Source organism: Convolutriloba macropyga, chromosome 5, assembly GCF_964194025.1.
Source record: "Convolutriloba macropyga chromosome 5, txConMacr16.3, whole genome shotgun sequence".
Taxonomy (NCBI): Eukaryota; Metazoa; Xenacoelomorpha; order Acoela; family Convolutidae; genus Convolutriloba; species Convolutriloba macropyga.
Window position 1 is genome coordinate 40,457,493 of NC_134472.1, and position 26,416 is coordinate 40,483,908.

General features: G+C 32.4%; 1 protein-coding gene across 1 annotated transcript in view; it reads right to left on the reverse strand.

The window, feature by feature from the left end:
* Positions 1–26,416, reverse strand: part of LOC142340368 (uncharacterized) — a 162,282-nt gene that overhangs the window by 24,694 nt on the left and 111,172 nt on the right. Inside the window, exon 14 of the mRNA XM_075390944.1 lies at positions 7,085–7,222. Coding sequence (XP_075247059.1) covers positions 7,085–7,222 — 138 coding nt within the window. The remainder of the gene's footprint in view (positions 1–7,084; positions 7,223–26,416) is intronic.

The window sequence follows — 26,416 nt, forward strand, 5'->3', positions numbered from 1 at the left end:
TGTCATCATCATCTGATAAGGGGGATTCTTATTTACCATTAACCTTGACATCTGCGAAGCAGGTTCCTTGATTAAGATTGTCATTAGCATTGCCTTTGTCGTCAGCCGTAGGCTGTGGGTGAAGGTGAAACCCGTTGACATTGTCAGTGACATTGTCATCGCCAATGTCATTGACATTATCATTAACATTGTCATTAACATTGTCATCTACGAAGCAGATTCCCTGATTGACATTGAAGTTGACAACAACTTCAACTCCAAGTTTACCTTTAACTTTAAAACCTAAACACTCATTATATGCTTCAGGGGATTTAACTTGATTAACTAGAGTAATCAAAGCACTCTTTATTCTATAACCATTATCAATAAGACAGATCATGTATAAACAATAAGCCCCACAATAAGATTCATCACGTTGTTGAATTCTTTCATCTGAGTCTAGATCAACATATTCTTTTAAGAATAAAGGAGGAGTCTTAAGACCGAAACTGTCAAAGTAATGTATCTTTTCACCATCTCTTCTTATAACTAGAAACCAATGAGTACCATCAGACGGGTGTAGAATTACTATACTACTAAAGTTACTCTCATTAATGTTGTCAGGGGCCTGATCTCTCATTACTATCTCAATCGGAGTTAGACTTATATATCTTTTCCTGTATCTCCTATTTTGATATTACTCATGGGTTTATTATCAATGCTAAATCTAATAATAAATTCTTCAAAAGTTAGGGTAAGCATTTCTATATATTAAACATTATTGTTTAATTATGGTAAATCATCGGAGAAGTGGTTTCACGGATGGTCGAAGACCCATAAGTCCAAGTCTATAAGACTATAAGACTATAAGACTAATTATAAGTCTACGACTATGACTATGACTATGACTATGACTATTTCTAAGTCTAAGTATAAGTCTAATTATAAGTCTAATTATAGTTCTAATTATAAGTCTAATTATAAGTCTAATTATAAGTCTATTTATAAGTCTAATTATAAGTCTAATTATAAGTCTAATTATAAGTCTAATTATAAGTCTAATTATAAGTCTAATTATAATTCTGATTATAAGTCTAATTATAAGTCTAATTTTAGGTCTAATTATAAATCTAATTATAAGTCTAAGTCTAATTATAAGTGTAATTCTAATTATAAGTCTATATTTCATATATAAAAATGGGAGACAGGCCCTATAATGTTTCTACTCGTGTTAATAGGAGTAGTTTGTTATCTAATATATGATGATTTGCCAAGTAAATATACCAAAACTAGAAGAAAGCTTCGAAGGGTTTATGAATAAAAGCTTAGTCAGATTTGAATTTGAAAAGTGACCACTGCATACTATTGTTTATGATTCTAGTAACACAGGCAAGACTTATTTTGTTAAACAATACTTAAATTTGTTTAGAGAAGCATGGTCGGAGACCTATAAACAAGACGAGGAAGAAAATAAAAAGGAAATAATCGTAGTGGGTAAAGATGAGAAGGAGTACATAAATCCAGAAACTGGATTGCCCTATGACGGATTTAATATGTGTGGTATAGATATGATTACATCAAAAAATATAGACATTTTGAAATTTGTGTAATTGTTATTGATGATATGGGAAATAAGTTAAAAAATGATATAACTGAATATTTTGCTGTTGGGAGACATGATGATATTCAAATGATTGTAATGGGACATAAACAAGCTCAAATATTTAATACGGCAAGAATGGGTTGTGATACTATTTATATAACAACTTATAATGGAGCTGCTCTTTTTAGAAATTTTAATGAAAGATAAAAATGTAAGCATGACTTCCATGGCATAAGCAAGGAATTAAATAGAAGCTTTTATAATTGCACAGATAAAACAGCGGAACCACTTCGTTTTGGCTTGATTAAGTATAATGTTAACGATGATGATTTTATTATTTTTGATAAAAATAGAACAACTATATATGACTCGAGAATTGGTTTCATGGACCTTAAGGCCCTTAGTTTAAAAGATGAACTAGATAATGATGAGATAGATAAACTTACAGATTATTTTATACCACTAACGTATAGTTCTACAAATAGAAATACTATTAATAAAGATAAGTTTATATTCTACTTTAAGAAACTTTTAACTTCAAGAGGTATTGAGATTCAGAATAATGTCCTAACTAAAGAGAAGGTTTTTGCAAAAAGGACAAAGTATTTGGGTTTGGATAGCATGGGGTATAAGTTTACTCTAAGCTATATATAGTTATATGAAACCTGACTCAGCAGTAAAAACTGCAGCACGGGTGGCAACACAAGCAAGTCATTTCTTAAATAGAACGGGGTCATTTATCAACTCTGCTTGGGGGCAGAAGAGACTTCGACTATGGCAAAGCATGGCAAAGCATGGACGAATGTATAATGGGTCTTTGACCATGTTTCACCATAGAGCTTCACCCTTACCACGGATTATACAAGAAGAATATATTGATGAGGAGACTGAAAATTTAAGTAAAAAGGGGTAAAAGATTTATATGAACTATATACAAATAATCAGTAATTCAAAGATGAGATTATAAATTTTACTGGAGATAAAGCTGAATTGAGTAGAGAGAACATTTTAGATAAAAGAATTAAATATAATACTCTTAATAATTTAGGTGTTGAAACTCTGTCTAAGTTTACATTCTCTAAGGATTATACTAAAGATTTAATTGGAATTATAGGACATCATAAGATATTATGATTTATAAATATATTATCATTTAAAGTTTGCCTTCTGTAAAAAATATATTTAGTTATAAATAAATAAATAAATAATATGACTAAGTCTATGACCAAGTCTATGACCATGTCTATGACTAAGTTTATGACTGTAGTAAAACTATCAAATTGTTAGACAATGTAATTGCAATTCTGACATGATATAAGAGTTTATAAATAAATAAATAAATAATTGAAACTATAATTAATTTATAATTAAATAAGATTGGCTAGATATAAGAGATTATACTAGATTTATGATCATTTATAAATAATAAAATTTGAAATTTTGATTCCTTATAAATGGTGAGTATAGATTGTTTAGATTGTAGTTATGATTGTGGAACCCCATATATTTTTCTTTTTCGTTATAAAATGGAACATAAAGATAAAGTTAGTATGTGTGCATGTGGATATGAGTCAATAAGTGGTAATTGTGTAGAAGTTAACTTCAAAGTTAAGAGGGATTGCTTCAAAATGTTCTAGCTCTAACTCTTGCTCTAGCTCTAGCTTTAGCTCTAGCTTTAGCTCTAGCTCTAGCTTTAGCTCTAGCTCTAATCCTATTTCTGATTCTGATTCTAATTCTAACTCTAATTCTGGCTCTAAATCTAATTCTATCCCTATTTTTTCCCTAGTACTATCCCCGACCCTAACCCAAAGAATAGTCATAATAGTCATATGGAAACAAAAATTGATATAACACATAAAATTTGTAATAGATGTAGAGTTATAAAACAAATAACATCTTTTGATAAAAAGAAATCTATTTGTAAAGAATGTAATTCAACTAAGGTTAAGTGTGAATATTGTACCTCTATATTAAGTTTTAGCGGGTTAAAAGGCAAAATAAAAAACTCTCATAAAGAAATAATATTACCCAGAGGTGTTGATTCAGTTAATGCATTAGAGCCTATTAGTAAAAAAAACCGTTAATGAATTTATTAAATCTAAACCATAAGATGGAGAAGCATGGTCAAAGACCCGTAAGTCTAATCCAATAGATGGCGAAGCATGGTCGAAGACCCATAAGTCTAATATAATAGATAAGTCTAATATAACAGATGCCGAAGCATGGTCGAAGACCCATAAGTCTAATGAGCCCGAATATTATAATTATTATATTATAGTTTCTGAATTAATAGCTAAGTGTATAGATATAGATAAATTAATAGAAGAATAGATTACCATATTTTTATCATTTAACCTCATCATTATCATTATCATTATCATTATCAGTAGCATTATCATTATCATTATCAATATCATTATCATTATCATTATCACTATCATTATCATTATCATTATCATTATCATTATCATTATCATTATCATTGTCATTATCATTGTCATTATCAGCATCATTATCATTATCATTATCATTATCATTATCATTATCATTATCATTACCATTATCATTATCATTATCATTATCATTATCATTATCATTATCATTATCATTATCATTATCATTATCATTATCATTATCATTATCATTATGATTATCAGTATCACTATCATTATCATTATCATTATCATTAGCAAAAAGTATAATATAATAAAACTTTAGACAAAAATTAAAATAAAGCGCATAGATCGCACAGTGCGCATAACGAAGCGCATAATTTGAGTAGAAAGTGTTTGCGGAATATGCGGAAAGTGTGCGGGTGCGCATGGTGTGCGCATGCATGCGGGTTGTGACTTATTTTTGATTTAACTTTCGGTGTTTCACTGGGTATAAATTTCTTCATCATGAAACTTTTGCTTGTTTTTGTAGAGAAGTGAAAGCCATGATGAATAGCCAAAAAATGCCGTGGAGAAAAAAGTTCAACTCATGGAGAATTATACTAAAACATTCTTCCTTCTTGGATATTCAAACATGATTTTTAACTTAAAATTAGTTATCAGTTCCCAAGTAATTACCTGTTTTAAAGTAAAATAATAATTAAATCTTTCTATTAAATTGAATGCTTTTTATAATCTATTAAAAATTAAATAAAAATTTTAATAATTACTCAACTTGATTTAAAGATGTCTTATATTCGAATTTTTCACTCGTTTGATATCATTCTGCTAATGGAGATTATCATTTCTGTTAATGGAGGCGGCCATTTTAGCATGACGCTCACTTTTCCTTTCCATCATTTATTGAACTGTTTTTAGACTAAGCAAAGAGAGCAAGTATTGTGTATATGGCAGTCTATAGTAGTGGATAAAACAGGGCTTCTAGTTAGCAGACGGCTTGGTCCATTTCCCCGAGTTTTTACGAGGGGAAATGGGTCAAGTTGGCTGGTGGCTGGAAGCCCTGTTTTATCCAATACCTATTGTACCTCAGGCAGCAGCAACGCCAAAAAGCATGGATTACCAACTGTAAAATTTAAATGCAATGACAAAAAACTAAAGAATCATAATGAAAGTGGAAAAAACGTATTGTTGAAAAATTTTCAATGAATAGAATGAATGTTCGAAAAAAAAGACCCAAAAGCTGCAACGAAAAGTAGAGTCTCGCTCAACTATTGAGATTGCTATCCGCTATCTTTTTTAGAAACTTGACATTCAGCCAAAATAATGAAAGACACGATTTTTTTGTCTTTTCATTTCCATCTAAAACATTGGCGTTGAAAACATTTGGGTTCAAATGGAAAAACAATTGCCTAATTCGTAAAAAAAATACATAGCCAGTAGATTGCCAAAAAATCGGAATGACTCTTGATCCTGGTTTTGTCTGATTGAAGCGAACCAAACTTAAAAGGCAAAATGCAATAAAGCTGTCAATAAAAATGCAATAAACCGACTCAGCGTTTAATGAAAAATTGAATTAGACGAGATTACATCTTATTTTTAGCGGTTAGAACGTTATGCTTGTTACAAAGTATCACAGAGCTGAACTTAGCGAACATAAAATTAGTCCCAGTTTCTCAGGAAAAATGCGAGATTGTTCGTCCGTTTCGTACGTTTCGGACAATTAGGAACATCCAAAAAAACTCCAAAATTATAAGATGGCAAACGCTGCTAAGCATTTTTATTTTTTAAGAAAGTTTTCATTCAAAAGTAGATTTGAACTAATTTTTTTTTAGTTCAACTAAAATAATTAACTGAAGGCGTGCCCAAAGAGATGTATCTATTAGATACGTCTGATGTATACTCTATTTTTCAAACGGTCATTTAATTGCACACTTTTTTCTGTAGGTTTTCTTTTACTCTAGCTGATAAATAAAAACTGGTGAACCATGAAAAGAGAAACTTAGTTTTACTAAAATTTAATGCATTTTTTCGAACTATAAAATTTTGATATGCGTGCTACACGCACTGCTTTTCAGACTGTTATCAATTCCTTCCGGATGCGACGAACAAAAAAGATCCGATTTTCCATTTTCCAACAAAACATTGGATGTTTTTTAAGAGCAAGAAACGTATTGCTGCAATGTTTGTCACTTTCAAGCGTAGCTGACTAACGGATTTATGAGCGGCATAGCTTTTCTTACTTTTTGAATTCATTAGATTCAGAGACAGGTCAAAGTTCCGGCATTGAATTCATAAGTTTTAATCTAAATTAAAACTGATGAATTGGACTTCAAGTTTAAAAAAAAAAACTTTGGCATTCAAATGACCACATCGATGCTAAATTGCATGTTCTGGCGTATTTCGAACTTTCCATTGTTTCAACTTTATGGGACAGACCATAATTGTAATCTGGTAAAAAATACTCTCACCGTTTCGGATGGAACCTGATTGTTTACAGATGCAGCTTTTTCCTCATCATTTTGCTTGTCCTCAAATAACTTGTAATAAACGAGAACTATATAACTATCAATGAGTTGATCTTTCTTTTCTAACTTTTCGTTCAGCTGTTTGTACATGTCCCAAGTTTGGGTTTTAGAAAGGGTCATATATGCGTTTTCCGACAGCATAATGTATTCTAATGGTTGTAAGTTCGTGTATGAATAGAAAGTTTGTGTGAATTAGAATTTGTTCATTTAACGTAGCCTTTAAAGTTCAATATGAAGGTGCAGGTTAATTGCGCCCGCAACTAAAACCTACGATTACTCGCTTCTATCTGAAAGTCTGCTTTTTTCCGTCATTTCTTGTTATTGCGGGAAAATATTGTAGCCTACAGTTAGGGTAATTCGGATCTTCTTTATCTCCCGCAATGAGAGGGGAGATGATCAACTTTCGCTTCTTATTAAAGTTCAAGAAATGCGATCCGTTATGCTGTTAGCTGGGCATCTGGTCGAGGCTTTTTAGTCAACCACGATTGCACCTAAGATTTGCCGAACTTAGTCAAAGCATTTTAAGGAAAAAGGGAGATGAAAAAAGTTAGGATACGTAGGTAAAGTGAGGAGCATGAACTAACGGGTGCACGTGATTCAACACCAATCAGTTGATCATATCCAGCTTCATAGTCATATTCGTTAGCATCTTCAGCTGCAGTCGGAATTGTAATCGTCATGTCTTTCAGACTTTTATCAATTCCTTCCACATACGATATCGCCTGAAATAAAATTTTCAATCTCGCTTAGATATTCTTATTGACGGCCGCGGAACGAAGTTGGACAAAGCCGTTACGAACGAAAAGATAGTCGTATCTCTGTGGAAGCTGAGGTTGCGGGGGATGCGTAGGAGGGAGTTTGTGTAGGAGGAGAAAATAGAAGCAGCATAAGAACTGCGAGGGGAAAACTATTTTGTATTAGTTGTTCATGTTTATCCTTTTTCTGTTATCACAGCAACCTTTTAGTCATAGAAAAAAGGGGAAACAACATAAGCAACATGTACATACTCAACGGTATTAGCCTTAGCAAATGGCTTTCTTCATATAACTCAGCAAAATATCGCAAAAAATGAACTTTTTTCAGCACTAAATAACTTGTTACTGTGTCTTGCTTTTTATATATTCCTGAGCAGTAAATTGTTACTGTGACTTCTTGAATTTCAACTCGTGAGAACAAAAGGCAAAAAGCAACAGAAGTTAGAGTGTATATATGTTTGCATAAACAGGTCATAAGTTTTGTCTTCGATTTCTTTCCCTATCGGATTGAATTGGTATACATATAAAATGTAGAGATATAGAGTTGTGTGATATGTAGCAATACAGTCCAATTCGACACTGAAAACACTAGGATTAGCAAATAGAAAAAAAACTCAATTGTAAGGCAACGGTGAGAATATAGCGGATAAACAGTTTCAAAGCGAATTGCAAAAACAAAATATCCGGACATATTTTGAACAGCTGAAACGAACTGGGCGATGTAAAGTTTTCCTCGTCGCAACCGACTGGGCGAGCAGCCGCTACAATCTCTCCACAAAATGAAACAGATTGTTATTGATTCCAGTGTTTTTACATTTCAAAAAAGTGGGTGACACTGGTACTCTGTATTTTTTGTAAGAGCTGTTCAGCTCGTTCAGAGAAACAATATAATGATATAGACAATGAATTCATAGAACCCGGGGTATCAAGTCGATGTGCAGTTGTTTTAAACAGTTTTTAATTGCTCTCGAACGAAGTCTTAAACCATTATTGTAAACATGAGTGTCATTTTTCATTCAAAATTTTGGCTTGACTGTTTGCATGTTTTTCTTCTGGAACATTTTTTGACTTCGACTTCTAAATTAACTTTTTCACGCGTCCTTGCTTCATTTCTGGGTGGGTTCAGTTCGTTTCACTCTGTAAAATTTGTTGCTAAATAGACAGGGGATTTCTAGCGGATTGGTTAGTGGTTCTCCGGAGACTTCCGGAGGTGGGGGTCCGAAACCTTCACTGGTCGCATTTTTGGCAAAAATCAAGAGAAATTTCAGGAGGCGTTTGAAATAAGTTAACCCGCCTGTCGTTTGAGCTCAATTTTTCCAACAGTAGTGGGTTTATGTAATAAAAAGAGAAGTACAAGCGAGATTTCCGTGTGCATATTTGATGATAAGTACAAGTTTGCAAACTTTTTCCTAATCTTCAGTTATTTTGCAGTCCTGTTCTACTGCTTAGTGTCACCATAGAAAGCGTCCGTTGTTTTTGTGAAAAACTTTAAATAAAAATTACACAGAAATTTTTTCGTAAAAAGGCTCAGTTTTTTTCACTTTTGAGATTATTTGGATGACAAACGAGTGTATTACCAAATTGGTCGAGTTACAAAAACCATCGCGGGTTCTGACGGAGTAACTTGACCAGCAACGTTTCCATCGAAAGAATAGCAACAATTCTATCGGTTCTATTGATTCTACAGGAAGCCAGTCGTAAAAATTGCTCCAGTGCTTCCAATCCAATTGCGGAAGATGTTTTCACCAAGGAAAAGAGGGTCGGCGAAATGGGAGCTCCTGCTTACGAGATGCGTAGTTGCGGAGTTTGCGTAGTAGGAGAAACGAGAAGCAGCATGAGAACTAGGAGGGCAAAACTCTTTTGTATTACTTGTTCATATTACTTGATGGGCTCAGCAAACACAAAACAGTCTATCAAGATATACAATCTCTTCTAACACCTCATTTAAAAACGAAGTGATTTGCATTGATCTCTAAAGCAGAAAGTAGAATAGAAAGGTTCTTCGACAACTTAAACGCAAGAATGATGTCAAATCAGCAAACTGTTTCAGTTCTACAGATCAATAAAGAAGAACCACTTCCAGATAAATCACAGCCAGTAAACAACGATCATTGTTTATTAACGGGGAATGATAATGAAAACAAAGAAAACGGGTCACAAATCTCAAGCAAGAAGTTAAAGAAAGCTGAAAAACTCACTGCATTGGCGATAGACTTTTATTCTCAGCTTCGATTGAAGAAAGTGGAATTCGAAATGAAAGCAAAGAAGCTTGATCTAGAGATGCAACGTTTTGAAGAAAAGGGTGCACAAAATCTAGAGTATCAAAAGGAAGCGATTCACAAAAAGGATCTACACTCAGACGATTATGCTGCTACTGGTATACGCATTTAATCCCCATTCAAACTGTACGAGACCAGAGATGTATCCTCACGGCTCGACCCATCAGATAAACCTGAAAAACAAACAACCTTAACTGCAAGCGTTCTAATAAATATGTTCCAGAAAACACATATCCACGGTTAAAATTTGATGGCGATTGACCACGCAACCCACGATCATCAAGTAGAGAGCTTTACGGTTTAACCCCGGGGTCAAGAAAAAATTGGGTACAACAAACCCACTAGCGGCAGGCAGCTACCCAAACTTAAACTAGGTTCTTTCGATTGTAGACCGCTCGGCTCGAACGTCCAGAATGGTCATTTATGACTTTAACTGCCGTGCACCGTTTTAATACTCCTGAATCAGAGAAATTGAGTCACTTGAAAATGCTTTTACGTGACAGAGCCAAGTCAGCGGTCTTGAGCATGGGTTATTCGGGGTCTTTACTCAAGCCTGCTCGCTATTACAACGGAAGTTAGGTCATCCACATCTGTTGCTAACGCCCAACCTAAGACGTTGCGTAAACAAGAGCCCAGAAAAGCTCACAATTCACGTGCCTTAATTGAAATTGTAGTGAAAACAAAGAAAACTCAAAATTGATAAGAAATTTTGTTAACGTTTCAAATCAACGCATTTCTGACGGCAAACTACAGTCAAGCGCAACACTTCAGCTTGAGATAGGAAAATTGTCCCCAAATCTCCAAGAGAAAAATTGGTTTTATGTAGATAATTGCCAGGAAGATAGTCCTGACCTCATTCGTCTTGAAAAGTAGGTAGAATGAATGGGAAGCGTACATGAAGGATTCTCAGAGCTTAAAGGAGAACGCAAAGAAGAAATTAGCGCAATAAAAAACAGAAACTGATTAAAGTCCACTAGCTGATTGCACGCATCGTTTCGTTTTGGAAACTAGCCATTATTCAAGAAGAAGATTATTAACGAACAATACGTGGCAATAAGGAAGCAAAAAGTTTATATAATGGATGTCAGGGAAAAGGACAAACTATCAAGGATTGCAAAAAAACCGTGTGCGGTATAAATGGATTCACGAAAAAGCACAATCCATTGCTAAAATCAGTAACCAAATGGGCAAGGAGAATCACACAGTCAACGTAAACACAGCAACGAAAAGTAATGAAGTTACAAATTTTATTCAGATTATTCCAGTCGCAATACAGAGCGGTGGCAAAAGGTTAAAAGCATGTGCTTTCTACGACAGAGGGCCAACGGTGTCATTCATTGATCAAAGCATTCAAAAGAAGTTGAAAACCCAAGGAAGGCACCCATGTTCCTCTTAATATAGCTGGTAGACGTGGATCTGAAGACAAAAAAATAGTTCCCGTAAAAGTTAACTAAAACAAAGCTTCAATCGCTTCTAGAACAAATTTAAAAACAGTTTCAACCCTTCCAGTGAATTTCAAAACAGGAGTTTTTATTTGATGGAAGCTGGCATCATTCTAGGTCAAGACACTAGTGTACCACAAAAAAAATTAGACTACAGGATAGGAACACGAAGTGATCTTGTCCCTGTCCTGACACAATTAGGATGACTAGTCAGTAGAGCCACGAAGGGCAAGAGAAGACAAAATGTCTATCATTTCACCTTGAGAGTAGACGTAAAAAGAGCAAAAAACGTTCAATACTAGTTGGACATTGAAACGTATGCTTCCAAAATCAACGTTGTCAGTCATTCAAAGAAAGAACTGCAAGCTCAAAAGAAGCTAAAGAGTACGACAAAGTTTTCGGGCAAGCGGTATGAAGTGTGGTAAGTTGTGGCTGAACAAGAGCCAAACCTAACAAACAACTACAGCTCATTCCAAAAACACCCAAACCTTAAAACGTTTGTCAATAGACTGTAGTTACACAAATTGATAAAAAAAAATTGTTATTTTTTTAAATGCTCGGAACTCCAAGGCACTTTGGGGGAAAAGGGTATTTTCCACGCCATTTAGAGCTCAAACAAAACAAGACTGGTAAAATCCGTCGTGTTTGCAACGCTGCATGTATCATAATATAAAGAAGTAAGGAACCATAAGCTACTTACCGGAATCGATTTGCTGCATAGCTTGAATGGAATAATTTTTAGATTTCGAGAAGGAAATTAATAATAATAATAATTGTGGTTTCTGCGTAATCGCAGCGGAACAGCATTAGGCCTACAGTATCCTGTTTTCAGCTACCCTTTTTCTTATTATTCCACGCATTTCAGACTGATATTTTTATGAGCCGCATTGCTCTTTTTTGGTGACAATAGCCACTTTTTTTGCGTCTGAAATTTTCACGTGGTACCATCATTGCAGCCAACATTGGTCAGGCTATGGTAAACCTGAAGCTATGGCTAAGTAAGAGCTCATCCTCACACAGACAGCTTCACGGAGGCATATAGCTTCACGAAGGCATAAATTAGCCTTCTAAGCCGATAAAGAATTGATATTTCCGCTAATGCAAGTTCTTGAGAAGAGAGGGGCTGCCTCCGGTTTCTATGGAGACCGAGAAATAATGAAGGAGTATCAGCACCACGATTTTGCAGCCAAGAGTTTACCAACATACGCAAACTACGCAATCAAACAAGTCAGGATCGATAACAAAGGTTAGTGTCCTACAGCAGGAACAAAAATCCACAATACATTCTACATGGATGATTTCATCAAATCTGTAGAAACAACGGAAGAATCTATCGAGGTATTCAAAAGGCTTCAACCTCTTTTCTCAAATCATGAATTCGGGGATTAGAAAATGGATCACCAACTATGATGAGGTAAGCGCAACGATAACCAAAGATATAAAAATCAGCCTGCAAAACAAAGCAAACTGACGTATAGCCAAATACCGAGCAATCATCTGTGCTTGGGCTCCAAAAAAAAGTTACGGAGGGAATTCGTGAGGTCTGCAGAGGTACTAGCAAATAAGCTGAGGCTCTCTAACCCGAAAAAAGGTACTGTCTCTGGTATTAGCAGTGGTCATGGCAGTTAAAATGAAAGATCAGAATGTCAAAGAACATGAGATGATGATCAACAGTTGCGGTTTCGGACAAGATTCAACTGCCATACCGCAATGGATACATAGCTCTCACCGTAAAAAACTAGTGTTTCTCGCCAATCGATTGGCTGAGATACTGGTTACAACTGATGGATTCACAGTTGAAACATAAGAGCGGTTTTCACAACCCACTAGATATTCGCCCCAGAAAAATTAGTGCTGAGTAACCCAAAGGAAGCGACAGGAAAACCAATGGCCCGGTTATCGGCGTAAAAAATGCCTGACGTTCAATAAAGTAAAAATGTATCAACTGACGGAGAGGCAGAGCACAGACCATAACTCCGGTTATGGTTGGGCAATTTACAGAAGGGTTGGATGCCTCAACACTTTTTGCAAACTTTTGACTAGACTACTTCGGCCCTTTTAACGTAAAAATTGGGCGCAGAAATGTAAAGCGATGGTCTTGTTTGTTCAAATGTCTAACAGTACGAGCCGTGCATATATGGATAGCTCCATAGTTGGACATTCGCAGTAATCTCAACTCAATTACGCGGGGCCCAGCCCTATGATGCAAACCGATATTAATGATCAGTGACCACAGGACGAACTTCATTAATGCAGAAGGAGGATTCAAAGATTATGTCGAGGCATGGAACAAAGAGAGAATTGAAGGACATCTTGTTGAACAAGAAATCGGTGGAAGTTCATCCCACCATCAGCACTTTACTTTAGAGGTGTGTGGGAGTGACAGCTCAGAAGTTACAGGAAAGCAATGTATGCAGTGTTCGGGAACCGATAATTTATGAAAGGTGTTCTCCCAATGGCAATGTGTCTTGTTGAGCAAACGTTGAACCCCAGCCCATTTAAACCAACCACTATTGACGTAAACAATCTGACAGCTTCTACGCCAAACCACTATTTGCTTGATAACAGAACTGATTGTCTACCTCATTTACCATGCGCAGAGGAATTTATCGATCATCGTAAACTCTTTCGACAAATACAAGCCTACTAAAACCTCACCCCGGACAGATTCCGAACAGAATAACTGCCAACGTTGAATAACCGAAAAAACAAAAATGCGAGTCAGACAGAATCCTGCCCCAAGGTGATCTCGTTTAGTTATTTGGAGAAAATGACAAACGAGGGTATTACAAACCTGGTCGAGTGACAGAAACCATCGCTGGTTCTGACTGAGCAATTCGATCAGCAACGTTTCTATCGAAAGTCTAGCAACAATTCTGTCGATTCTATTGATTCCAATGGTGCTTCCAATGGCGTAAGATGTTTTCACCAAGGAAAACACGATCGGCGAAGTGGGAGCTCTGCTTACGGAGGATGCGTAGTTGCGGAGTTTGCGTAGAGGAGAAAATAGAAGCAGCGTGTTAATAGGAAGGGAAAACTCTTTTGCATTACTTGTTCATATTTGTCCACTTTCTGTTGTCATAGCAACAGTTTAGTCATATAAATAGTTCCAGTTTTAATTATTGGTTTGCTTTAGTTTAATAAATTTAGCTATCGGATTGAACTAAATATAGAGATCCTATTGTATGTCCTGTAGCAATCCAGTCCAAAATTAATACTAGAAAAACTAAGATTAGCAAATAGTTACGAACTTATTTGTAACACAACGGTAGGAACATAGCGAATATACAGTTAAAGCGATTTGCAAAAATAAAATAGCCGGAGAAATTTTGAACCGCTGAAACGAACTGGGCGGCGTAAAGCTTTCTTATTTGCAACCAGTTGGGAGAGCAGCCGTTATAATATCTCTACAAAACGAAACAGGTTTATATTGTTTCTAGTGCTTTTTACAATCCAAAATGTGGATGACGTTGGTTGCTAAATATTCAAGATATTGATAGCGGCTTAGTTAATGGTTCTGCGGAGACTTCACAAAGTGGGGGTTCGAATCATTCACCGGTCGCATTTTTCGCACAAACAAAGAGAAATTTGAGCAAGCTTTGAAATGAATAACCCCGCCTGTCGTTTGAGCTCAATTGGTCCGACAGTAGTTGGTTTATGTTATAAAAAGAGAAGTACATGCGAGGTTTCCATGTACATGTTACATGATAAGTAAATGTTTGTAAACTTTTCTTTAATTCTGTATCTGCAGTTATTTTGCAGTCCTGTGTTCTACTGCTTAGTCTCATCATAGAAAGCGTCAATTGTTTTTGTGAAAACTTAAAAAAACTACCCAGATTTTTTTTCTTAAAAAGGTAAGGCTTTTATGACTTTTGAGATTATTTGGATGAAAAAAAAAATCAATAAATTTTCGAACTGGGCCACTTCTCGTCTTCTTGTTGCCGACTGGTTATGCAATCCCACTCTGGACAGGTCTTATCTGCTTTTTAGTTAAGTGAAAGTGAATTTTTCTTTAAGATTTTATCTGATAGAATCTTAAAAACAGATTTCGAGATTTTTCTGTAATTATTTTTTTGTTTTTGTGTATTTTGTCTTTCGTATTGTCTCGTAGTTTTATTAGTGGCGGGCACATCATAAGTTGTCCAGCGCGGCATGATAATATATAAATCAGTAGTAGTGGATAAAACAGGGTTTCCAGCCACCAGCAAAATTTGACCCTTTCTCCAATCGCTAATCACGCATGTCGAATCTGGCCAAATTTTACTGATTTCTGGAAACCCTGTTTTATCCACTACTATATATTAGCGCTAAATTCACTTCTTTTATATTTTAAATCTATCATTTCTTGTCTCACTTAGTGCAAACCAGTAGTACAGAGTTAAGCTGGTAATTAACCATTATCAGACGGATCCGCGAAGCGGTTTCACCGATAGTTCGGGTTCTATCCCCACCGACTCCGGTGGACGTCCCCAGATACCAGAATAAAACCAGTGAGACCGTGTAACAAGCACGTAAACAAACTTGCGAAAAAACTTGAACAAAAAAGAAAACTTGAAGAAATATTGAAAGAAATGTTAAAATAATAAAATTTTAAAATATCCCCTAATCAATATTTAATCAATTTAAAAATAAAACTTTCTGTCTCACTTGGTGCAGTGGTTAAATCATCGAGTCTAGTTAAGTTGCTTTAGCAAACGGAAGGTTTGGGGTTCCTTCCTCACTGACTCCAGTGAACGTCCCCCGATTCTGATGAAATACTATAAAACTACGTGAGAAAAAAAACCAAAATCACAGTTCTTAAAAAGAATGATCCCTGCTGTGAGACTGCATATGGGACACACTGTGATGGGTATACAGTCAAAAACACTGAGATTGGTGGAAACACAGTGGTCAGTGTTTTTCTATGTCTTCTTGAATATTATACTTATAAACATGCTCTCGGAATTGATTTCTAGTATGACCATATCTATATCTATGAAGATAAATACATAGTCTACATTTCCTATTTCTAAATCTATATAATCATATATGTTTATAAACATTACACATACTACACGCTAGATATTGATCGGGATCAGAATAATGATATCCCGAATGTTCTATATAATGTTTAACCTTAACCATATTTTTACATACATAACAAGATTATTCTAATTCTTTACAATTATTACAACATTCTTTCCAAGGTTTATTTATACACTTATCGCATTTCATTTTCATTTTTCGAAAAATTATTTTTTGATTAATTCCCTAAAAAAATACATCATGTCTCAATCAACTAATACTAGTGTCATAAACTTCTGCGATGTCTGTAATCTATCCTTTGAATCAAAGAAGGCTTTATACAGGCATCAATCATACGATCTCAAACATAAGGAACTATTGGAGAAAATGTTTGAGTCTGAAGAAGAGGAAATCTCAGAGAGGGTGTATAATTCGGATGAAGATGATTATATTATTAAAACTAAACCAGCCACCAAACCTAAAACTAAAACTGAAGAGGATATCTACACCAGAATTAAGTATGAATGTAAAGAATGTCATGAAGAATTTAGAAGTAAAGTAGCTCTAACTACTCATTCATATAGTCACAATCGCATGTCTCTAGAAAACACAGAAGACATCGATATAAACTCAAGTCAGAACATGAGAGAATTTTATATTACTGATAAAGGTGGGAATTACATTGAAGATATAGATGAAGCAACTAATTATTCTTTAGAAGAAATTAAAAACTGTTACTAGTTCAGAAAAGTTAAGAGTTTTAAATATAAGATCACGGCTGAATGTGATTATAAGAAGAGAACCAAAGAAGAAGTTAAAACTACTAAAATATTTTTCAATACTGATTATATTAATAATAATTCAATATATGAATATGGTGACTTCAATCGGTGGCTAGATTTCGAAAAGGAAATATATGAAGGTTATGGTTATGATTTTGAGTTTCTTGGAATAAGAAGTATTCAGTTAAACATTGAACCAACTAAAGCATCTATTGGTAGTTATATAGATTTACCTCCAGACCTCAAAAACTCTAAATCGATATTAAATATACGTAGTTATCAATACAATTGCTTACAACTAACTATAACTGCTTGGCTACATCCCGCCCCACACCATGCAACTCGAGAAAGTAAATTCGTAGATAAACTAATTGAACCAAGACAACAACATGAAGATGATTTTGCTTATATAATAAGAATACAGAAATTGTATAATATTAATATTTGGGTATACACACCTTGTGGTAATGGGAAAATAGAATTGTTTAAACAAGTGGATGATTTTAATAAAGATATGTTAGAATACTAGTTTGGAGTATTGGTCAAATAGAACACTGTGCCCTAATAAAAAATATAGAAACCTTGTTAGAACGACCAAATAAAATGAATCATAAATTCTATTACTGTGATAGATGTACCTATTGGTTTAACTCACAAATTAAATATGATAAGCACGAATGCAACAACTCATTCAAACCAGAGATTGTTTGTCCAAAGAAAAAACATTACTTTTGTAAAGGAACACAAACGTCAGAATATAAAAAATATTATAACTGCCGATATAGAATGTTGCATTGTTGAAGTTACAAATAATGATTGTAAATATGTAATAGCTGAACATATTCCAATAGCTGTGGGTTACACCTGGCAAGGTAACTTCAAACACTACTTCGGTCTAGGCTGCATCAAAAGATTTGCTGGAGATCTGTTAGAATTAGAAACTGAGAATAATTTCAAACATAATGAAAAGATGATATTCACAGAAGAAGATAAATTATATCATGAAACCAATAACACTTGTCATATCTGCAGCAAAACATGTATTAATAAAGTAAGAGATCATTGTCATGAAACTGGTAAATATAGAGGACCAGCATGTGAAATATGTAATCTAAGATACAAACAACAAAACTTCATTCCAGTAATATTCCATAATGGCTCTGGCTATGACTTCAACCTACTATACAGTGAACTCTTTAAACAGAATAATGATAAAAGAAAAGTAGATAACATACCACTAGCTGCTGGTAAATCTAAGATGTTTAGCATTGGTTGTCTCAAATTCTTAGATGGTTATAACTTCCTAGCTATGCCTCTAGATCAAATGGCAAAGATATATGGATGTAAAACTAAAACATTATATCCATATGAAAACTTTGGTTTAGACTCCTATAATAACCTTATAGGTAATCTAAAAATAGAAAACTTCAAATCCTCACTACAAAATAATTTACCAACACAAGAAGAAGTCGATATCTTTAATAATGAAAACAGTCATAAAACTGGTAAAGATCTAACTATAGAGTATTTAAAGAATGATGTCGAAATATTAGACTATTGCATGAATGAATATGTTAAACTAAGTATGAAAGATTTCAAGCTCAACCCACCACATTATGTAAGTCTACCAGGTTATAGTTTTGATTGTTGGTTAATGTCAAGTGGTGTTACATTAGATACCTTGCAAGATAAACAAATGCTAGATGAGTTTGTTGGAGCAAAGAGAGGTGGTATATGTGGAATAATGGGTGATAGATATATTACTATTGATAATACTAATGATTATACTAATGAATTTAAAGAGAGAACAGAACAGTTAGCACTAATGCCTAATAAAAGAAAGATAAATGAAAATGAATTGGGATACCGACAAAGAGAGAAAAGTAAAGCAAGATCCGAGAAATTAATCTTAGACCAAAACAACAAAACAGAATATACGGTTCATTATAGGATGTTAAAGTTCTATGTTAAGATGGGAGTAAAAGTAACAAAAATACATAGAGTAATTAAATTTAAACAAGATTATATAGGTAGCGATTATATACAAAACAATACAAATAAAAGAGCAACAGCTAGAACTGAAGCAGAAAAGGATGTAAGGAAATTAATGAACAACTCATTATATGGAAGAATGTGCATGAATCCTCTACACTTCTTTCAAAGCAAGTTCTTGCATGATGAAGAAAAGATAATGAAAAGTGTAAGAAAACAAACATTTAAGAATATAACTAGATATAGAGATTATAGCCAAATAGAATATATAAAGAAAAAAATAGAATATGATTCTCCAGTATATGTAGGTGTTACTATCTTAGAATTAAGTAAATTACACATGTATGTTGTATTCTATAATATTCTACAACCATCCCTCAAAGATCTAACACTTCACTATATGGATACGGACAGTTTCGTATTAAGTTATAGTGAAGGTAAAGTTAGTGATGAGCATATGGACTTAAGTAATCTAGACATACCTATAAAACTAATAATAAAGTCCCCGGCAAGTTTAAGCATGAGCTGGAAGTAGGATTATTGAGGAATTTATAGCATTGTCCCCCAAAACATATAGCTTCAAAAATTATCCTAAAAACACTAAAGAAAAAGGAATAAAGAAGCATAATAATGCTAGGCACATAGATTATTATGATGCATTAATGAATAATACACAGAGAACAGTAGATGAATGTAGAATACAAAAAGCAAGATTAGTTTAAATATATCTGATGATAAGAGGTTTTATGTAAACAATATAAAAAATTATCCGCATGATGAGAATGTATATCTATTCAAAAGAGATTTAGTAAAAATGATCCGCCAAGCATCAGTGAAACTGATTCGCAGATCATTAGACGGAGACAAAGACCTACTGGTTAATAATATTCTAGAACTAACCATTAATGATGATAGAAAGTTAATTGAAGTTGCTATTATATTATATAACGAGCTTTGCTATTTTTTATAACAAATAATTATAGACCTAATTCATTCATTACATCCATATGGTTGGTAGTTAGTATGTTATAAATCATTATCTGAGCCATATATTTTTCCATAGTGTCTCCCATGATTGTATTCTTATGTAGTGTAGCTCCAGCTATTATATTTTTATTATATTGTAGAAATTTTATTATCTTCCCAGCCCCATCTACATATTTAGAATAAGTTGAAATTATTAAATCATCATGATTTGGTTCCTTAATATGATCAATAAACTCATCTATAGTATTACAACGTCTTTTACAAGCTAAACATCTTGTTAGATTAAGAGAGAAGCTGTTTTCATTATCCATTTTTTACTCTTATTATAATTTTTCAATACATATAAAATGACTAAACTAGATAAACTTATAGAATTAAACAATCTAGAAAAACAAAACAGAAGAAATAGATTAGAAGATAAATTAAAACCAAGAATATTATGGTGAAATAGAAGAGTTATTTGATCCTCTAACCAAAACTATCAGTGAAACTGCTTCGCAGATAAACACAAACAATGAACGGAATCTAGCATTAAGTGAACAAACATTAAGGGCAATAGATTGGCAAAATCAAGAGTTAGATAAACAAACTAAGATGATTGGTGAAACTGCTTCGCAGATCGAGCAAGCTGGTTCCCAGTTTTATGAAACTGCTTCCAAGATTGGTGAAACGTTAAAGGGGATCATAAAGCAAACTCAAGATATAGCACCAGTTTATGTTGATACAAAAACAGCCAAACTTCTTCATGACATGGGGGCTCAAACTAATCCTCAATTAAAATTAGAACTCGTAGATTTACCTAGTAGGAGATATAAAATGAATGGTGTTGATATAACTCTAGAGCAGGGTGCATTTTTAGTTAGGAATAATGTATATGAGTTTTCAGAAGGACTTACTGATTTTCTTACTAAAACAATTGTAACATATGATGATAAAGTTGAGGAAGATGAAAACAAAATTAAAAGGTTTTTAAAGTATATTAGATATGATTTAGGAAAGGGGGATAAGAAAAGTGCTAGATATAGAACAATAAAACGTATAATGGAGGTAAGAGATGATATATTTGGCAGGGGGTTAAATGGCAACACAAATAATTTAGTAGAAAGACTAGAATTATTAATACTAGAAACAAAAGCTGGTCATGATGGGTTATATGATGAAATGCTAGATATATCTAAGCAACTATTATCTATGAATATTATTAATCAAAACCAACTAGATAATTTTGTTTTTAATTATGGTAAAAAGGTGAAACGATGACTACGTCCATCAGGGAACCTGCTTCGCAGATGACTATGTCCATAAATAAAACAATAGAAAAACAACAACAACAACTAGCTAAAGAAGTATTCAGTCCTCAAATAACAAATCTTAAAAGACAAAGAATAATACTACTATATAAAGATGAAACATGGTCAGCTGATTTAATTGATAAGTCATCTCTAAGTAAATACAATAATAATAATAAGTTTATATTAACAGTTATAGATATATTCACAAAATATGCATGGGCTATTCCATTAAAGAATAAATTTGGTTTATCTATAACTAATGGTTTTAAAATAGTATTAAGTGAACATCCACAAGGTGGCTCTGAACCTAGAAAACCAGAAAAGTTATGGGTAGATAGAGGTAGTGAGTTTTACAATAAAACATTGAAATCTTTACTTAAAGAATATGAAACAAAACTATATTCTACTTATAGTGATTTAAAGGCTGTATTCATAGAGAGATTTAATAGAAAATTATTACATATAATAAATAAACCTATGTTCATCAATGGCGATGGTAATTGGGTAAATATATTAAATGATGCTGTTGTAACATATCATATAACAATAACATTCACTCAACAATTAATATGACACCAGTTGATGCTTCTAATAATCCTGATAAATTTAAATACTATATCAGTGAAACTGCTTCGCAGATTAACTCTACCAAAGCAACACCAAAACTTAAAGTTGGTGATTATGTTAGAAATGCAGATAAACGTAATATCTTCTCTAAAGGTTACACTTCTAATTGGAATAGAGAATTGTTAAAAGTTATTGAAGTTCTAAAAAGACAACCACCAACTTATAAAATAGGAGATATTAATGGTGAGATTATAGAAGGTAAAAATTACGAACAGGAATTATTAAAATCTGAGTTTGATTTTGAATCTAATAATTAGTTTTAGAATCATTAAATATATTTCTTAAAATAAATAATGACAAGAAACAGATTCAATCAGGCTAAACACCAATCAACAACAACATCAACAAACAACTTATTATTAAGTAAGGCTCGTGGGTTATTCCTACAAGATAATGATAATATTGATATGAAGGATACGTATAAAATTACAAATGTACATCCTCCGATAGATGAAAAAGATGTTGTTAATAAAGAGTATTGTGACAATAACTTATTATCTTCTTCTAATAAAATAGACATTTTAAGTAGAAACATAACTGAACTAAGAAAGGGTGACTTTGGTAAAGTTACAACTAAAACATTACAACTAAATGAAACACAAGTTAATGAAGAACTATTAATGAGTTTATTGAATCAACAAATGAAGTCAGAAATACTGTTAAGTTTTGTAATGAAGTTGCTGCAGATAATATCTCTAAATATAATCAATTAAAGCAAGAATTTGATAATAATAAATTTAATCAGAATATAACTAACATACAACTAGATGAAATGTTTACTAACGGTCTGAGAGAAATGAAAGAATACAATAAATCTCTTAGAGGTGTTATAGTACAATATATAATTGTTATACTTTTACAAAGTAAGTTACTTGATAATAAAGAGAAAGATAGACTTGAGATGCATTATAGTTTTAATCAAGAAGATATAATGAAAGAAATAGAAAGAATTTTTACTAATGAAAATAAGCAAAGCAATGACCAATCCAACAGCACCGAGTGAGAAATTACTATATCCAGATTTATCATCAGTATCAGAAAGATTGATAAACGAAAAGATTCAAGCTAATAATAAATTTAACAACAATATTAACATTTTAAAAGATATTAGAAATTATTATGAAACTGAAACTAATAACTATAATAAGAAGCTAAGCAGATATAAGAATTATATTAACGTAGCTGAGATAACAGAAATAGTATTATCATCTATAGCAACAACTGCAACAACAACATCAGTTGCATTAACAGGTATAGGATTAGCTTATTCTATATCAACAGCTTTTGCTACAGCAACTGTTTGTGGTTCATTATCAAAAACAATTAATACTAAAATTAGAAATAAAATTTTGAAGTATTCACAAATGTATATTTTAAGTAAACAGTTTAGTGATAAGTTTAATAAACTATATACTAAATCAATGAATGATAATAAAATAGATAATGATGAATATAATGAATTTGTTTAGTTATTTGAAGAATATAAGAAGAACAAGAAGAATAAGTTGAGTATTTTTTTAGATTTAAGATATTAGTGCTGAGTAATAACAATGTTTTTAGTAATAATAATATTAGTTTTAACATTTATCGATAAATATATAATCATAATCATAGCTTTAATCATAAACATAATCATAATCATAATCATAATCAAATAATTATCTTTTCTTTGTACCTAAGTATAACCCTCTTCCTTTTTGTACTACTTTTATACCTTCACCAGTAGTTGCAAATTTAATTAAATCAGGTGTAGCCGCTAGAGCTGCTTTAGGGTTTCTAGATGCAGCTGCACTTCCTATTTTACTTGCTATTTCTAATGCTCTTACTCCAAAGTTAACTGTAGCTCTACCAACACTTTTAAAGAAATCTTTCAATCCCTCTGCTTCTATTGTTGCATCACTAACAGTCATTGACTTATTTCTCTTACGCTTAACACAATTACCCTTTAACATTTTAGTACCTTTTGAAGTAATAAAACCTCTTATGTCATTAGTACCACTATAATGTCTACCTCCAACACAATATGAATTAGTTTTGAACTTATTTAAAAGACTCATTTCTATATATAAAAAATAATAGAAGTTAAAAAGTATAATCCCTTTGTTGTTATTAAGCGTAAACCCAAGCCTAAGCCCAAGGTTAGACCTAAGCCCAAGGTTAAGCTTGAAGCTAGAGGCTTGGCTCTAGAGAATAAAAAGGAATTAGACATTATTTATGCTAAAGGTTTTGTTAATACTAATAGGAAATAGTTAGGTATTAACAAGAGTAACAATTAGAGCTGACTAGCTATAAATATAAGTATAAGTATATGGTTATGTATAAGTATAAGTATATAATTATAACAATAACCATATTATACTATAATTATAAATTATCGCTAGAGTTATATCTAAAATTATAATTATCGCTAGAGTTATATCTATGACTTAAATTATATCTATGACTCTAATTATATCTATGACTGAAATTATATCTATGATATTATGTCTACCATCTTATTACCAACACTATTCACACTAATAACCTTTCTAGTTAATACTAATGCATGACATATAACATCTGCAACTGCAGCACTAAATTTAAATTTAAGTTGTATTGGTTGTGGACCTATATGATCCCTTTGATATCTAGTATCGAATACATATATTCTATAATTACTTTTGAATGTTCTATGATTTATATATGGTTTTATATTATGTGGTAGCCCATTATAATCTTTATTAAAGCTAACAATCTCTTTAAAAGCCTCATTATAATTATTGGTTCCATAATTAATATTAATTCTATCCTCGGGATAAAACTCACTACCAATCTTACAATAACATTCAGTAACATTCATTATATCAAATGTACTTGCATCATGAGTTTGTTCATTAACATTATTATTTTCAAAACCAACTATTCTATATTGTGGTCTTTCCATACCACTTTCCATACCTAGATCAAACAAGAAGTTAGTAGCATTGGGTACTTTCTTATAAAATGTCTTCCTTTCATAATAACTAAAGTCTACATTATTCTTTTTATTTAAAAACTTTTGCACAATAATTCTTTTATCATTACTAGGATCAATACTAGGTACACACTATGATATATCTCTAATTTCTATATATACCATCATTGGCAACTGCACCAGGATAAGCATTAACTCTATATAGAGCTCTATCATTATTATTCCTTTTTAATATTAGTTTAAATCCTAAGCCATATATAATCTTTTCTAAATCATTTACGAAACCAAATAGATCACTCATCTTAATCATCATATACATATGTCCTCGTTGTGCAGCAATATGGTCACCTTTAAGTTGACTATCTCTATTGCCCTGATTTCTAACAAAACCACTCTCATATTCATCACCAGTACTAGTTAATAACTTATACATCAATAGATTAGGATGACAATGATTTATATATTCAATATTCCTACCAACACTAGTTTCAAGCTTAATTGAACTAAACAATGCCATCATACCATAATTAACTAATCTGATATTAGCATCATTAGCATATACACCACCAGCATCATCTGATACAACAAACTCTATCTCTAGATAGGAATCACGCAAATTTAAGTGATTCTCTTCTCTATTGAGTTTGATATTAATATTTGTATTTGTCGTATTTATTGTTGCTATATTATTAGGTTTATATTTTATAATCTTACTTTTATGTATATCATTATTATAACCATAAGTTGTATCCAAATTAAAATCCATTTTTATTAGATAAAAAATGACAGACAACTTGATTTTATATGAACTACAAAATATACACGAAGCTTTAACTAAAACTAAAGAAGAGCATACACTTAACTTTAGAATGATAAAGCCAACAGAAAAGTTTAACTTTAGTGAACCTATACTTAATACAACAAAATTACGTTTAATTAGATTATCTGTTTATAATTCGGTGTTTAATGTGAATAGGAGAAATAATCAATTCTTATATGCTAGTACTGTTATAGAAGATGATGAAGCTTTACCTCAGGCTCTTAGCTCTGACCCTAACCTTAACCCTATCTCTACCTCAAGCCCAAAGATTACATCTATACTTAATCATAATTATAAAGGTATCCCGTTGCTATATTCAACTATTACACCGGGAGCATATGAGTTAAATGATATAGCAGAATTAATAAAAGAAGAAACTGATGGTAATGTTACAATAGAACCTGATAAGAATACGATGAAATGTTTAATGGAAATAAAACAAGGAGCACTCAGATTTGATATAGAAAACTCACTAGCCTTATTATTAGGATTTAGAAAAATAATTTAGAAAAAAGGTAGATATAAATCTCAGAAAATTATTGATATTATGGCTTTTAGTACTATTAACATTCATTGCAATATTATATCTGGAGCTAAAGATAATGGTAAAGATACAGACATACTATATACTTTTAATCTAACAGAACCACCAGGTTACTTGATAAATATTATAACAACTAATATCTTATATCAAAATGTAACTAAAGATAGAATAGAATATATAGAATTTCATATTAAAGATGAGCATGGAAGACCTATAGACTTTAATGGTGATGTATTAAGTTTTACTTTACATCTAGTTTATTCTTTTTCTTTATGACTTAACTTAAACTAAACTACAAAATTTTCCTGTCCCAATTAATTCTTAGTTTACCATTAATATTTTTATTTTTAGTTATATCAATGACAATATAATTATAAGGCTCTTTCCATACCTTATTACATATATTAGCAAAATCATTATAACTAAGTTCAACATTATT